The sequence below is a fragment of the Hemibagrus wyckioides genome, linkage group LG06 (assembly GCF_019097595.1).
Source record: "Hemibagrus wyckioides isolate EC202008001 linkage group LG06, SWU_Hwy_1.0, whole genome shotgun sequence".
Lineage (NCBI taxonomy): Eukaryota > Metazoa > Chordata > Actinopteri > Siluriformes > Bagridae > Hemibagrus > Hemibagrus wyckioides.
In genome coordinates this window covers 13,963,418-13,980,097 of record NC_080715.1, presented here as the reverse complement: position 1 = coordinate 13,980,097, position 16,680 = coordinate 13,963,418, and the positions used below count along the sequence as shown (strand labels likewise).

The 16,680-nt window shown below is 43.1% G+C and overlaps 1 protein-coding gene across 2 annotated transcripts in view; it reads left to right on the top strand.

Moving 5' to 3' along the window:
- Nucleotides 1-16,041, top strand: part of fam117bb (family with sequence similarity 117 member Bb) — a 30,828-nt gene extending 14,787 nt beyond the window's left edge. The window contains exons 3-8 of one of the 2 annotated variants that reach the window (XM_058392964.1): nucleotides 3,000-3,092; nucleotides 5,423-5,536; nucleotides 11,860-12,003; nucleotides 12,524-12,755; nucleotides 13,429-13,552; nucleotides 13,743-16,041. In XM_058392964.1, the coding sequence (XP_058248947.1) occupies nucleotides 3,000-3,092; nucleotides 5,423-5,536; nucleotides 11,860-12,003; nucleotides 12,524-12,755; nucleotides 13,429-13,552; nucleotides 13,743-13,923 (888 nt within the window). In that variant the 3' untranslated portion in view covers nucleotides 13,924-16,041. The remainder of the gene's footprint in view (nucleotides 1-2,999; nucleotides 3,093-5,422; nucleotides 5,537-11,859; nucleotides 12,004-12,523; nucleotides 12,756-13,428; nucleotides 13,553-13,742) is intronic. The other variant, XM_058392965.1, reaches the window with a different exon arrangement.
- Nucleotides 16,042-16,680: the final 639 nt, after the last annotated feature.

The window sequence follows — 16,680 nt, the reverse complement described above, 5'->3', positions numbered from 1 at the left end:
CACCACCAATGCTAATTGTATTTGCACTGCAAGAGTAGTAGGTTTGCTAGCTATCTTACTATCTGGATTCATATAGTTTTCGATTTTTTTGTCAATGTACTGTAACCGGCTGAAAAACACGATTAGATACCGTGCCTGTGTGGGTTCCTGTGTATGCAGGAAGTTTGCTAAGTGTGAAGTAGGTAGAGAGATGAAGCTAGATATCCGTGTCATCTCGCATAAGAGTATAGAGCAACAGCTGTGGGGTTTTATAGCGGTGTCCTTTGTGCATATCTTGATGCTTTTCATATTTTGAGGCAGATATGTGTGGAATGCAAGTCTCATGTAGTAATTTTTTTTTTAATGTCTGTATGGGCTTGTCAGGCTCGGTCGTTATCTGCTTGTATGTACGATGACAGGCCATACCATGTACCCCGGGGGTGTGATACAGGAAGTATTGTGCATGAATTAATGTCTGAAATCATAGGCAAACCACACACAACTGTAGCTCATGGAGGGGAGCAACTAGAACTGTATGTGTGTGTAAGAGAGAGAGAGAAATGGTAATTATCTTGTTATAAAAAAAAAGGTACTTTGGCTTGCTCTTTCTGTGCAGTGACGCAAGACATTGTTTGAAGAAGCGTTTGAGGATATGGCCTACATGAATATGTAAAGTCCCTCACTTGAGCAAGGCCAAGATGGTCTAGTGTTCTTCACAGCTGTGTACATGAAACACAACACAAGCTGTGTTTAAATTCGGAGGCTTCATTGTGGTTCAAATATAGCTGAGTCTTTCCCATAAACTCTGTTCTTGTTGGCTGCTGCAGGCGAGTGTGTGGTGTGTTACCTTCCCTGATGTTATTATCCTTACACTGCAGGCAAATTGCTGTGTGTGTGTGTGTGTGTGTGTGTGAGAGAGAGAGAGAGAGAGAGAGAGAGAGAGAGAGAGGTGTGTGCTCAGTCTAACGTTTGGTGTAATTATCTTGTGCAGGAATGAGGTTTAACTGTGTAAGATCAGGGTCTATATTGTGATAAATGATATGTTAGGTGTAGTGTGTGTGTGTATGTGTCTGTGGCTGGTTCTACAGGCCCAGGCTGGTTGTCTGTATGACTTTTTACCCCAAACAATACTACAGAGGAACACTAAGATATGTATTGCCCAGCCCTGAGATTTTTAGAAGATAAGATAAATGTTCAGGTTGCTTTGAGAAGCACTGCAAATAGCAGGAATCAAAGGGGTGTTGGTTTTAAGCCCATATGAATCACTCACTTTAGATGTAATAGCCTGTGGTAATAATCCATAGAAATGAAAGTAACTGTGAGATCATGTATGAGGAATACTGAGGAATTATAATTTCAGAACTTTTCAGGTCCACTCAACTCAAATATATAACTCAGAATCAGCAGACATTCCTGTTTACTTGTATAGGTTTTACAGTTTTATCCCATTTTATCCCAAAATTCCTTCTCCACAGGAACCCTGAGAAGGTGAAAGCTAATATTCTTCCTATGAAACACATAAAGCCTGCCACAACAGTACTTCTATCTACTTGGGCATTACGGTGGTGCAGCAGCTGGTGTATCCCAGACTCTCAGCTTTCTGGTCCAGTGCTTAGCTTGAGGGACTGTCTGTCTGTGCAGAGTTTCACGTGTTCTCCCTGTGTCTCCATTTTTTTCCTCCTCCTCCAAAAACATGCCGGTGCCTTGCTGAATGTAAATTCCTCCTTAGATCTGAATGTTTAAACGAGTGTGTATGGTGCCCATTTGGGTGTATTCTTGCCTCATGCCCAGTGTTTCTCTGTGCTCTGGGTCCAGGATAAAGAGATTACTGATGATGAATGCTGCTTATGCAACGTTTAGGGAAAATGAACCCACTTTAATAAGATTGCTAATTTCCTTTCATATACATAAGCTCACTGAAGTGAAGAGACGAGTGCTGATCTTCACCCTCAGCCTTTGTATCTCCTCAGCCGAGTTTTACTTGGAGGTCTCACAATACGGCCAAGGCAACATGGGACAGTTATGTGACGTATGGATAAAATTTTTAATAGACTATAATAGAATATATATATATATAATATATATATATATATATAATATAATATAATATAATATAATATATTATATTATATTATAATATAATATAATATAATATAATATTATATTATATATATATATATATATATATATATATATATATATATATATATATATATATATATATTATATATATATATAATGATTTTACATATTGACTGTACAGGATGGATGAACCTAATGTCTTTGTTTTAACCAAGGCATCTATCTACCCCTCACTTCAGATAAATGTGTGTGTGCATGCGTGTGCTAGCATGCATGTGGTCAGAGCCCACAGGGCCCATGTTTTTGATCGCATTGTATGTTGTTTCTCTAGAGAGGATCAGATAGTAAAGTCACATTGCTGTATTGTAGACAGGATTATTGCAGCTTTGTATTTTGGAAGAAAACAGAAATATAGACGAAACACCAACAAGTGTTATCTCATCCCCCTAAAGGCCTTCAGTTTTCCTTTTGTAACTGCGTGTGTGTGTGTGTGTGTGTTGGGTGTCACAGGGAGATTCCTGTCAAGAATATGTATTGGTGAGGGTCATGTGTGAAGGAGGGGAGAGGAGAAACCCACTGAAATGGTCATAAAGCTGTTGCAGGGTGTGTGGCAAGCAGTGTGACCAAGAGCTTTAATACCAAACAACTCAAACGTGTAACTGAGGAACATGAAAGTATAAGTGTGTGTGTGTGTGAACCTACAGGAAGAGAGTGCTCTTTTTCAGTGAGCATAGGCTGTTGTATGACAGCGTGTTACCAGAGCAGTTGATGCATCACTGCGAGGATGTATACACACCACCGAGACTGTACAGATGTTGTCAAATTCGGAGACTATAGTATATAATGTTTGCCATGTTATAAACTTGAGTTCCATATGTACCTCCTGATTTCTGTCTCTCTCGCTATCTTCTTTTTCTCTATTTCTCTCTGTCTCTCAGACCCCCAGTGCCTGGGCAGATGAAAGCGAAGACAAGAGGAGGAGCTCTCACCAACGCTCGGCGTCCTGGGGCAGCACTGACCAGCTTAAAGAGGTCAGGACGCCTTCCTCCTCCCCCACTCTCTTGTATTCAGGACGAGGCCAGTTTCTGTCTCGATCTCCCAGCATTCAGTGGGGTGCAGACGCACGGCGGCATGCTGGGAGGAGACCATGTCAGGATTAGAATGGAGAAGGGTTCAGCGAGGAACAACCAGCGCTGTGTCACTTCAGATTATAATAATGCCACTCTTCCCATATGGATGTGTTGACATACTGCTCTCCCCCTGTCACACCCTCTCGAGCAGGGCTTCTCATTTTTAACAGCTAAGGAAATTTCCATGGACTCCATTATGATATAGATTTGTTTTAGAAAAATAGTCTAGCAATCCAGTATGATTGGTTCTATCTGACAGTTTTGTGCTTAAAACCACACTTTTCCAAAGTCAAACAGATGCTTGAGATGGTACGATCGCAATTCCACTACCACTACTGCAACCCAGAGTATCATCCAATACGGGTCCAATATTTTATAACCACTAATTTGTAAACTAAGGCGTTTTACTTCACTCAAAACAACTGAACGAATACATGCTCAGTGTGCACAATACCACGCTACAGGAAAAAATAGAAAGCAATCAACATGATCTGCACAAAATCTTTGTTAAAATAAACATGTATGCAAGAATAAAATACAATAACTGTAATTCCAGTATAAGAAGTGTTCATGCTGAATATAATACAATGTAATATAATTATTGTTATAATATAATGTACCATTTTTACCTAAATTGTATAAAAGTAAACTAATGATTGGATTTGTGTTTTTTCATCCAGGATTTTTGACAGATGTTGCATCAACGCTTACATGCAAGATGATAGAACCTTTAATACCAATGTCTCGAATTATTCAGGCATATTTATTCATCATATTTATTATTAAGAGCTATTAGTGATTGCTTTTTGAAATTTCTACCCACAAATGTACTAATGTTAAAATGCGGATGTGAACCATTTTGTAATATGTTAATAAGGAAAACCAGCTGCAGATGGTTTCTCACCCACGTTTTTATGTGTGGTTACTGCTTCCTTTAAGAAACAGTGTGACTATCATTTTAAACCCATTCAGTTTAAGTGAGCAATCAGTAAAACTCAAAAATAACCCAACAGTTTGGCAGTAGATGATAGTAACCTACATTTCTGTCACATCATTGGAAAAAAAAAAAAGATTTAAGTGAAAGCACGGACCCTCCGGTTATACGTCAGAGACTCCAGGGGGTCTGTGGACCCCACATTGTGAACCACGCCTCTATAGCAGCTTTATAAACTGCTCTATCTATTCAGCCTTTCATTCCTGCCCTCTGCTGGTTTATCTCTCTTCTTCTTTTTTCTTCCTCTGTCTCTCCAACGAAAGTTCCTCCCTCCCCCTCTTGTCACGGTGCTGATTAATTCCACATCCTGTGCAAGTGGTGGAATATCTGCCCGGCGTACGACCTTGCGCTCCATTACGTTTCCCTGACTGCTACACCCGGAGCGCACTGCTTCACATTCACATCCAGCTTCAATTGAGTTAATCATTCTCCTCCCAGTCACTGGGTCAGAAGATTTCACACACACACACTCTACTCAAACTATATAGCTTGCCTCAGTGACGCAGCCAGTAGTTCTCCTGCTGACCCAGTGCTGGCCTGTTCTGCACTGCAGCGCGCACACACACACACACACATATATATATATATATGCACATGCACAAAGAAGCCCACACAGACCTACTGAGGCCTGCTGGCCTGAGAATGTGTCTTTGGGAGTTAGCGATTCTGCAGGCCATTGTGCTGAGGCTGAAAGAGATTACGCGAACGTGTCATTAGCTTCTCCACTCCCTGCCATTACTCATTTATTGATTAAATGAGCCAGGCACTTCATTTCAGCCGGATATCTGATCTCTTCCAGCCGTACACCATCCCCTCGCGCCTCAGTGTGCATGTGAGAGGTTGTGTAGCAAGGATAGTGAGCAAGAGAGTGCATGTATTTTTGTTTTGTGTGTTGCATGGGCCCGAGAGACTGGGTTTATATAATTGTATGTTCCCGTGCGCATGTATGCGAGGTGCAGTGTAGTGAAGGTGCCGAAGGTGATCACAGAAGAATGCAGGAAGCCCATGCTGGCTGCGTGGGGTCTCGTGCCTTTCTCTGTGCTTTCTTTATTTCAGACTGCTCATGTGGAAGAACACAGATCTCGATGTACACACATACACTGTGTTTTTGTGTGATTTTTACCTCCCTGCATGGCTGCCTGAGTGACAGGACAGTGAGACACTGCTGAAGGCTGAAGCTATTTTGAAATAGAGGTTAGTGACAAGTATGCTAACAATGTTTCTTTCTCTCTCTTAGATTGCTAAGTTGAGGCAGCAGCTTCAGCGCAGTAAGCACATCAGTCGGCACCATCGCGATAAGGAGCGCAAATCCCCCTTCAACGGCAACCATGCCGCCATTAACCAATCACAGGTGAGCTCTCTCTCTCTCTATCTCTCTCTCTATCTACTCTCTCTTTCTCTTTCTCTCTCTCCCTCCCATCACCTTGTCTGATCCTGCAGGAGTTATAAGCTGCTAGAGGAGGGACGTTTCTGTGTTGTGTTGCCAGTTGCTACAGTGACCCAGCAAACTCCATTGTATTTCTGTCTCATTTTCTCAGCACTGTCCTTCCCGTTCTCCATTTCGCCCTTCCTATTTTTTCTTCTTCGGTTTTGTCTGTCTGTGTCTGTCTTGCTTGTTCTCTTTCTGCATTTCTCTCGCTGTCTCGTTCTCACACAGCACTGAAGTGAAGCAGCTGTGAATCTCACTTGGTTTAGATGAAGTATCATAAATCACTTCAGTGTTATGAAAGTTTCTGAAAGTACTGCATAAGCACAAATAGGTTTCAGGAGGTCGTGATGGATGACTCATTATGGGTTATGGCCACGCTATCATAAACTAAAGCTTAGCTTGGGTTGAACACCCCCTTTTCCCTACACAGCCGCGCTCGCACCCAGACAGTCCAGACTGGATTGTTTAGAAAAGCTGTATCCTTAATGAACTGCCAGAATGCATAATAGTCATGTTAATTACTCCATCACTTGTTGTAATAGACACCACGCGTGCACACACACACACACGCTCACACATAAAGAGACTAAAAAGTGTTGGTGAGAGTGAATGAGAGTGCAGGACAGCAGTGTGTGGGGTTTGATCTGCGAGTGTGTGTGTGTTGGGGCTTAATCAGCAAGGCCAGGTGCAAGCATGAAGGCTCTCGAGTGTGAAAGGCTTCTCTTCATGAGCAGGGAATTAGTGAATAAATTACGGCGATCACATTTGGATCGGTCTTGCTCTCTTTTTTTTTTTGTCTCTGTGTGTGTGTTTTGTGTTTGCTCATGAATTAGGCCTGCGTGTGGCAAACGTCCTGCACGCCTGCTCTGTACTGTACTATAGCTGCCAGCCGGTCAATTAAAGGCCGCTCTCTGTCCGGCTGTCCCTCTCTGTGGGTGTCGGGTGAGGGAGACGAGCTTGTTGTGTGGCTACCTTTTTGTCTGAGTGCCTGTGGCAAACTAAAGCACCATCTGTCGCTCCACCGTATTGAGCTTGGCCCTACTGTACAGAGCCGATCCTTCTGATCTCCAAGAAACACAAATACCGAGCTCAGAGTGCTCATGGTTTGAATCGGTTCTACCGGGAACACGAGTGTGTCATTAGGCCTCGCGCAGGGTGTAGTGCATGGAGAACAGGAATGCTGGGTTGTTTTAAGAGAGCTCTTAGCTAGTTGATTTTGGTTCAGACTCTCAAGGAAGTTTTTACAATGCTGCCTGGGTGAGAAAACACATGGAAAGATCGGGGCTTCAGTTCCAAAAAAGCATGTCTGACATGAGGTAATTTAGTCACAAGACGCACAAATTAAATGCCTTAATTATTCTCCGCACTAAGCATTTTTATTTGCCATTACTGCCAGATCGATATAGCGGTATAACTGGAGCGGTATAACTTTCTTCATGCAGACTTTATTGTCTCAATGAGGTTTATTTGCTTGGGGGTTCCTTCTCTAAAGCTGCTCTGCTTCACATTAGGCCTAATGGAAAGCAGGTGAGGAAAGAACTGGCTATATAACCATGTTAATTCTACCAGACCAGGGTTTATTTGGACCAGAGGGACACAGGGGCTCTCATTCAGTGTCATAGCTGAGCTGTAAACTGGTGTGCATTCTGAGTTTTGCATCTGTGTGGACTTTAGGGTGAAATTCCTGTATTGTGGTACTTTTAAGACATTGTGTGTTTCATTGTGCAAAGCAGCAGTGCCGTATTCAGAAAGTAGGAGAAGAGGAAGAACTTAAACTGGTTCACTAACTTTAACATTTTTTCTTGGATTTAAGTAAAGACCTTTTTTTGTTGTAACTCATGTTATTTAGGAAGCCACTTGAACTTAAGCTTTCTTGAAATATTATTGCTCTGATTTAATAGGTTTAAATAGGTGACTAAACTTAAATAAATACAACTTTTTTGTAGCTTACTCTAATTCGAGTCAAAATTCCCTTTCACACTGCATGATCTTGTACACTTGATCAGCGCTAGGATTTGGACTTTATCTAGACTCGGATTTGGGAACTGCTGACATCAGACATGGATTTAGCCCTAGTATATACACAGGATAGAGGAGGTTAATGTGGAGTGTTTCATGTTATAATAATACATAAGTAGTCAGGCCTGTTTAAATCTCCTTTCTGACCCAAACTGCCACACCTGCCCTGATCAGTGGGGCACCTACTCTTTCTCACCCACACACCCCCCATCCCTCTCAAATGAGGAGTTGCTGCATAAACTGAAGTGGAGGTCTGGCCTGAAAAGACACACAGCGTGACCCCTTGGAGGTGTAGGGGGTGCAGTGTGAGCAAGTGTGTGTGTGCGCACACATCAGTGCCTGTTTTGCCAGGACTGGGGGCAGGGGTAATTGTAAGAGGTGACAGCAGTGCAGAAGCCCTGTCCTGTTGGAGGTGTGTATATTTGAACTCTGTGGGTTAACAACGAACAGCTCTATCACTGTGTCTGGGCTCAACACTCTGCTAAAGTACTTTGTAAGGTGTGTGTGTGTGTGCTAATCATTTCAGGGGGTGTTAAAGTCTACACACATGATTTGATTGTTTAAAGCCCAAATCAACATGGGTGCAGGGTAGACTGAGGGATTTTAACACACACACACACACACACAAAACCTCTGTTGCTTTTTTTTTCCTTTCACTGTCCACTGAGTCTTATGTTACTTAGCTGCACTGTCAGAAATCAATGTTTTTTTCCGTTGCAGCCTGATCTTTCCTGCCACATAAGAAAATGTCTGAGCATAGCTGGAGCAAAGCAAATGATTTCCTGTGTGGACTGGATCTCCACAGCACCCACTAGTGTTTGAAACAAATAAACCCCCAGGCCATGGCTGTGCTGCTCTTGGCACATTGGAAGGAAAGGATGAAGAGCTCTGCACCGTTCTGCTCAAGTTTGATCCGATTGCAGAGCGAGGAATGAATTCCACTCCATCGGTGCCCCCCTTCTGTGGTTAGCTTGTGGTTTCACATGTGTTTTTCTTGGATTGCTACATTCATGAGGAAGAGTGGGTTGTTTGATGGCTGGTGATTTGTTTCAGCATTTTATTCAGATAGCAGGCCACAACAGAGGCAACAGACTTGAATTTAGTCTAAACTATGCTAAACTGTTCCTGGGAATGCATGGGTGGTTTTGTAGTCGGGCCTATGAATGCGTAGCAAGTCTCTGGAGGAAGAGAGAGGAAGTGTGTGTGTGTGTGCGTGTGGTAGTGCTTTTGTATTCTTAAGGTTGTTCATAGTTCAGCTCTGGTAAACAGCCGTGGCCTCGTGAATCTCCTGCTTTTTATAAATGCCACGGCGGTGAAATGAGGCCGCGTGTGAATGTGCCTGTGGCAGCTATCAGAGCCAGGAGACGGTTCAAAGGGATTCTTCTATCTGACCTCCACATTTAAAGGCAGGGTGTAGTAACCAGAACAAACCCTGGAAAGAAAGAGCACTTGCCTACTGCCAGTAAAGGCATCACAATGACATGAATAAGCCCACTTTAGCATGTAGGGCAGCTACACTTTGCTCTAAACTTGTAAAGATTTATACCCATTACTGAACTTCTGATTTTCTGCACTTAATTACCTTGAGATAAAGTTAGACCCTGTACCATACAAGACTTTCTTTTTTTTTTTAATCCTAATCTCTCTTCATATAATTTGTAGCATATGAGCATTTACCAAGGACAAGAATTAGACGAGAATGAAGAAATGTTTGCTCCAAATCTCACTAATAATGGAAGCCAATTGGGTGGCCTTCATCAATAATCTTTTATAATGAGCAACGTGAACTTAAATCTTAGTTACACTCCATCAATGAAGTGCTAGAATGAGACAGACGTGAGAAAGGCCTTGTTGTGGAGTTTTGTCCAACTTTTAAACACTAGAGCAGTACTGTAAAAGTAATTCTGGTTATTTATTGCCTCTCTCAAAGGGTCTGTGGTGTCCATGGGCCATCACACCCCCACACATCAATGTAAGTAGCCACAAATTCCTCCTCCTGAAAACGGAGTACCATCTAAGGAAGGATGAATGATAGAAACGTCAGGCTGAATTTACAAATGCTTTGGACTGAAGAATGCTAGGAAGCATTTTCGAGTAATGCGTTTCTCAGTGAGCTTCGAGTAAACAGGTTTTCCTTCTTGTCTCAGTACAGGAAATGTGTTCAATTCAAGTGTGTTGTAATCGTGCATACACTGCAGATGCCGGAGATGAGAGTTAAAGTTAACATTTAAAACTGCCGGAGCAAACACACACTTTAACATGCCAATTATGCAAATATTTGTGTATTGAAGGCCTCAATAAATCAGGAACTAATTATCAATATGTAACCAGAAGGACAATACAGAGCTGTCTCTGTGCCACTGTCCCAGTCGTTTAAATATTATTAACATTTTTGCTTGTGGTTATTGCACATACCCTGTTGGAAAGAAGTTGGAATAACTAGCGTTCCTCTAAAATCTGTAACGTCTTTCTACTCATTTGTATCTCGCTCAGAGTCTCCAGAAGCCACAGAGGCAGAACGACTATTTATGAGCAAAAAGAAGCATTAACCCCAGTGTTTTCATGCCTCTCAGCCTCTGACCTTTCACAATACACAAACAGCAGAGCACAACTCCCTCATGCGGTTCACTCATACACACCACAGACCTCAGGAACTGCGGTGTGCCGTCTACAGTGTAGTGCCTGGTATCGAGTGCCCTTTGCTATAGTAATCACAAAGCGCTGGCCCTCCTGACCTTCAGCCACAGACCGCCCTGATCAGATCAATAGCTTATAGTGTGGGAATGACCCAGAGGGCCAAAAGCACTTTGTCTCATCTTGCACGCTACTAAAAAGGCCCTGACACTTCAGACCAGCGGCAGTGCCCATGTCCCAGGACAGCTCGCCACTGGAAATTTGACACGTAAACAAATATTTGTCTCCTAGTGAGCTGTTGCTAGGAAGTTGCCAGGAGCTGGACAGCATCACTTAACCAGCTTATTGTTTTCGGGTGACCTCAGAGGTCAGGGTTTGGCACAGTGTCTGCTTGTTGGTTTTACACAGGTCCCATGTTGCATTTAAAAGAACAGGAAATAGAAAAGAATGTGTTCCATGAGTCTTTAAATTGAAATACATGATGTCTTATTTATTCAAATACACAGACACACTGTTCACCCAGAGGTCCCAGAGGGGTAAAGTTGAGCTGCACTGGGTGTGGTGTGGGGAGTTTAAAGAGGGCTTGGATGTATAGAGATGTTAATGAGGGTTCAGGGTGCAGGCTGATCCTCCATGCTTAAAGAGACTGTCACGACGGGGCCACACAACTCTGCCACATCCTCCTAATGCACCCACATTGTTCCCTACACCCCTCAGTAAAGGGGGAGGGAGCCAGAGAGAGAGAGACAGAGGAAAAGAGAGAGAGGTGGATGATTTCTGGGACAGGCAGAGCTGAAGGGGGAGGATGAAATGGAGAGAGGGTGTGGAATGTGGGAATGGTAGAAATGGAGAGAGGAGAGCAACTCAATGGAGGGAGGGAGCTGAGAGAGCGAGGCAATCACAGAGCATGAGCTGAGGACTGCACAGAGCAGAGGGGGTGGAAGCACAGAAACTGGAGGAAGAAGAGAGAGTCCTGCACTTAAGATGACCGGAAGTCGGCTCTCGGAAAAGGTGACGCTTTTCTATTTTGCCATCTGGTTCAGGCGCAGTCACTAAAGTCCAGCATGTACATGTTTTCGAGGGACGTGCAGAATTGTCCGGCTTGTCTCTATATGTCTGAATATAGCCAGGAGCTCTGTGGCTCAGCAGATCAGAGACGAATATCTAAAGTCTGCCAGTGAGACAACGTTACATAACTGTGGGATCTGCAGAGAAAACACCACACCGTGCTGCAATGATAGCCTGCAGTCTGTGTGTCTGTGCAGATTTAGTGTGCTGTCACATACACACATCACTGTTAGCATATGCTTATTATACTGTGAGAACATTTGTTTGTGGAGGGGAAGAGGTCAATTTTGTGTGTGTGTGTGTCATGTCATTCATTATTTCCTCACCATTTTCCTTATCTCCCTCAGCAAGGACATTGTTTTCTGAGACACACAGTTTTCTGTGACACACACACGTGCGCACACACACACAATGCACTCTCACACTTCAGAGCATGCGTTCTCAGAACATAGACATATAAACACACTTTCACACAAACACGTTTTTCTACTTTCTCTTCACTGCTCTGTATTCGTGTTTTTCAGGCTCCCATCCCAAAGAGCGTCCTGATCCCCATCCCCATCTCCAAATCTTCTGTCTCGCGCTTCCGCAACAGCGTCGAGGGCCTCAACCAGGAGATCGAGCGCATCATTATCCGAGACTCAGGAGACAAAGACGAACAGTTTATTGTGAGTAGCAGTCAGTTGTGTCGCAGAAACACAGGGTTGCGTAACGCTAGGAGCTCTCGGGCTTGGAGCATGAAACGGGTTTGACTCAGTCTCAGGGTACAGATACTGATCATTCCCATACAGCTGAATGTGTACATTACATCATGTGATTTTCAGTCACCTTCATCTTCTGTAGTCTGAGAGGCCGATTCCAATGAAGACATTGTCAACTTCCCCATTCAGTTGTTCAAGCACACCCCACCCATGAATCTGAAAATATATGGCTCTTGAGTTGCCTAAGCACCTTCATTTTGGCTAGGGAAAGAGAAATTCTCTCTCCCAGAAATATTTAACAAGGCACATAAAATTAATAAAGCCAACCTGGCCCATTGCATTACATTGCTTTTGGACATTTATGATATTATTTGACTATTAGAGGCCTTACATTAAAAAGATTGAAACAAATTGCACCTTTAATTCTAGCACAACTGCTTAAGTGAGATTAGAAATGTCATTGTGTATATCGTTCCCCACTCTGCAGCCTCAGGATGCCCCTGATGGGCACCGTGCTCCTCCTCCACTGTGCCAGCGCAGCGCCAGCTCCCGCAGCATTGACACACAAACGCCCTCGAGCATCACTGTGGGCAGCAGCCATAGCAACGGCAGCAGCCGGTCCCAGTCTGTTTCGCCTACCTTCCTGAGCGTGCCCAATGAACCCTGCAGTGACAGCCCCTCTCCCAATGAGGAAACACTCAGTGACTGCCGTGATAAAGGTACAACACACACAAATTTCATAGTCTCCCTTTTGTTAGACTAGTGTTTACTAGTGTCGATAGGCAGGTTTCCAATTCAGCAACCATTTCAGGATTTCCACAGGAAATCAGGCCTGATATTAGTTCTTTAATTACAGGAACTATTTAGTTCCTGCTTTAGAATAGGTAGTTTTGAAACATTTAGGGTGGAGCTGGACATAGTAAATGTCATTGCCTGATCAAACACAGAGTTCACAGAAAGTCTAACCACTTCCCTTGCCATTAAAAATACACATCAAGTGACATCCACAGATTTCTTTATAAAACAGTTATACCAAAAACAAGAAATGTTTGACCTCCTTTTGTTTTTAACACGACTGGTCTGTCAGAGTGTTTTGCGAGTGTGTATTTTTTACATGTATATAATGGCATGCTGCTTGCACCAACAGCAAAAAAAGACAGTACAGGAGGCTGCGGCTAGCTTCAAAATCTGTATTAATATTACACTTTGCTTATCAAAGACAACCAGTGAAGGGCTTTTGTTTGATGGTGTCATACTTTTACTGTCTCAGGGACTGCTTGTTTCTTGTTCAGGTTTTTTTATTGTCCTATCTCACTGGCTATGAGTTTAAATGTTAAGGGCTAAGAGGTCATCCATGTGGGAAACTAACAGTAATGTGTATTCTGCAAACAGATCTGACTCCTGGATCTCCTCTGCCCAAGTACGCATCTTCCCCCAAGCCCAACAACAGCTACATGTTCAAACGTGAGCCTCCTGAGGGCTGCGAGCGTGTCAAGGTCTTCACTGAGGAAACACAGTGAGTACTCCTCATGATACCTTCTTTATCATCTTTCTTTCTGTTTCCCACGTTTGTTTTTGGTCCCATCCGCATCTGTTGGTCCTTGAAGTGATGGCAGTGTATGTCTTTGATATGGTGTCCTCAGCGCTGACTCAGTGTTTTTGACTGATTCTCTCTCCGTCTTCCCTCTGTTCTCTCTGCCACTCAGGGCCAAACCTCCGCGTGAGATCCCGCAGTTCCTGTGCCCAGACAGAAACAAGGTCAACTTCATCCCCAACAGCGGCTCTGCATTCTGCCTGGTCAGCATTCTCAAACCACACAGCCTGATGAGTGTCCCCTCTGAGGCCGAACAGAGAGTGTCCCGCGGCACCAGCACCCTGTCCCAGTAGCCTTCCTCCTCCTCTTCCTCTTTCTCCTCCTCATCCTGCCTCGCACCACATGTAGGAGACACAGAGAGCTTGATATGCAATCAATCAACCAATCAAGTTTCCTGGCAATCCTGTCCCCTCCCCAAAAAACTAAGCACAGCACACATTACAAATCAAACTAAAGCGAAGTCAAGCAACAAAAGAAAAGAAAATGTAGGGCTCTATTTTGGTAACACTGCTTATATTTGATAAGATAATGACATTTGCTATGCAGCTTTTTAGGTCAGTACTTGTACTACTTAAGGACCAGGAGGACACGTTTTGTGAGGGTTTGTGATAAGCATAGATATATTTTTATTGTTCCTATACCTTTGATAGATATGAGTGAGTGGAGACGTGTGGATGAATATTTTGTATCTCTTATAGGACACGCGCAAAGAGAGCATCTGCTCACGTTTATCGCTCTTCATTATTCACTCTGAGTGTGAGGCTTTAGAGACTGAGAAAATGTACCGTTTTCTACTAGCTTGCAGTGTATCTCTTTTAGAGAACTGGATCCCCCCCCCCATAGAGTTAGAACACTTCATCATTGAATCCAAATGATATCTGAAAATTGTGGATGATCCGACAAGACCAAGAGACCTGGTACGTAGAAGCTGGGTTGATGAAGGCCTCTGTCTTAGTGAGTGTTTTTTTGGCCTGCGCCCCTCTGTGTGTTTGGACCATGAGGCGGACAGCAGGAGAGACTAATATCAGACTGGCTGAACTCCACTGGCCTTGTACACCCCCCACCCACCCATCCTCCTCCTCCCTCCCTCCCTCCCTGTCCTCAGTGCAGAGAAGAAAAGAAAAGAGCGAGTGCGTTCTACGCTTCATGTGTGACGCTCTCTGATTCGGCGTTGAAGACTGGCAGGCGACAGCAGCACAAGAGCCCAGCAAACGGCATGCTTTTGTTCGTGTGGCCGTAGAGCGCATTTCTAATGAATCCGGGTCCAAACGCTGAACTTCAAACACATCAGGGAACAAAGAGTGTGTGAGAGAGCGAGAGAAAAGAAGAGAGATGCAATGCTGAGGGCATGATGAATTAAGTGTGTGTGTGTGTGTGTGTGTGTGTTCTCTCTTCTCTCACTCACTGACTGATAAGGATGAGGCTGTTGAATCGAGGGCGATGTGACACTGAGTGAGAAAATCTCAAGTCTGAAATTGCATCAAATATGTCTTTCATATCACAGGACTTTTAAACTGTATTTAATTAACAGTTTGAATATGATTGAACTGTACAGGATGTTCACTGTCAAATCACAATTTATTCCAATAATTTAGTCCAAAAAGCTGTTTTATATCAAAGATGCTTCATGTGGATCATATGAACTTACAAGTGCACCGGAAATGTCCGACACGTTGTGTTTAGAAAGGTACCGGTCCTACCTTCAGTGCACAATTCACACTGCTGCATGCAATCTACCAGCTTACAATTTTCATGTCTCTCAGATGTGATGAAAAACAAACCAATCTGAAACTTGTAAAATCGAAATCATTCCCAGTCGCTGGCTGCTTTTTGGGCCACGTCTCTTTTCCTCAGTGTCACAGAGCTGACTGTAATAATAAACACTGCTTTGCCAAGTGTCTGTCATTCATGTTCTCATATATGCTGTAGGCATTTTATTTTGTATTGTGTTTAATGTTAACAATGTCACTGTTGTAATCAACTATTGGCTGAAAGGCAATAAGAACAGGCTGTTATGATCACTCTGTAATCCTGTCCAAAGAAAATGGCTGCTGTCGAAGCCAGGAAGAAGAGTGAGGCGGCATAAAACCATGATTTAGAGACGGTTTACTGTTCCACAGTATCGATTAAAAAAAAAAAAATCATCAGGCTCAAACCTGTGTAAAGTTCTAATAAAGACCAAAGCCGTAGAGTGCCTGCTTCAGTACATCACGCTAGTGGCTTGGTTTCTGACCTTCACTTGTTCCCTTGTTTATTGAGCAGGCCTGGGTTTGGGCTCAAGCTCTTGGGTGGAGCCCAACACACTTCTGTAGTATTGGGGTCCGTTTTTGTTTTGTTTTGTTTTTTGTTCACAACTGTTAAGGTATTATTTTGTGCTTTAAATAAAAGAAATAATGAACTTGAAAGAAAAAGATTATCGCACTTTTTGCCAGTGTTGCAGATCAATTAGGCCCCACGAGGCTTATAGCTTTGAACACCTACCATTTCTAACTATTACAAGGTCTTAATCATCTGAAATCAGCTGATGGTTACCGCTGTAGGTCTGTACTCAGGAATGTACGAACGTTAAGCTCTTCCCAACAACTACAAATGATTAACAGTTCTCGGTTTGGAATAATTGATGATGTATCTGCTTAGTATATGTGCCTATATTTAAGTAGAGAGTATGCTCAGTGTAGAGACAATTTTAATAATGCATTTTTTTAATAAGAATGGTGGCCTTCGTATTCTCTTTCTAATTAGTGTATTTGTTAGTTTGAAAGAATGAGAAGAATGAGTGTCCTACGTAACTGGGTCACATTTACACACTCGTACCCATTTGAAGAAACTAGACAAGATGATCAGATTAGACTCGTGTTTTAGAGTTTTCTCATGTTGCACATTTAGGTCTGCTCGGACACAGCTTCAACACTGTTGTGTAGGCCTCTGATCTATTACTCTGTGTGTCGTTCTGTTCTGTTCTGTTCTGTTCTGCTCTTTCCTTTTTCTTCCCATACAGTTCATGTACTCCATAATGTTCCTCTGGCTGTATGTAACTGAAAAAAATTAAA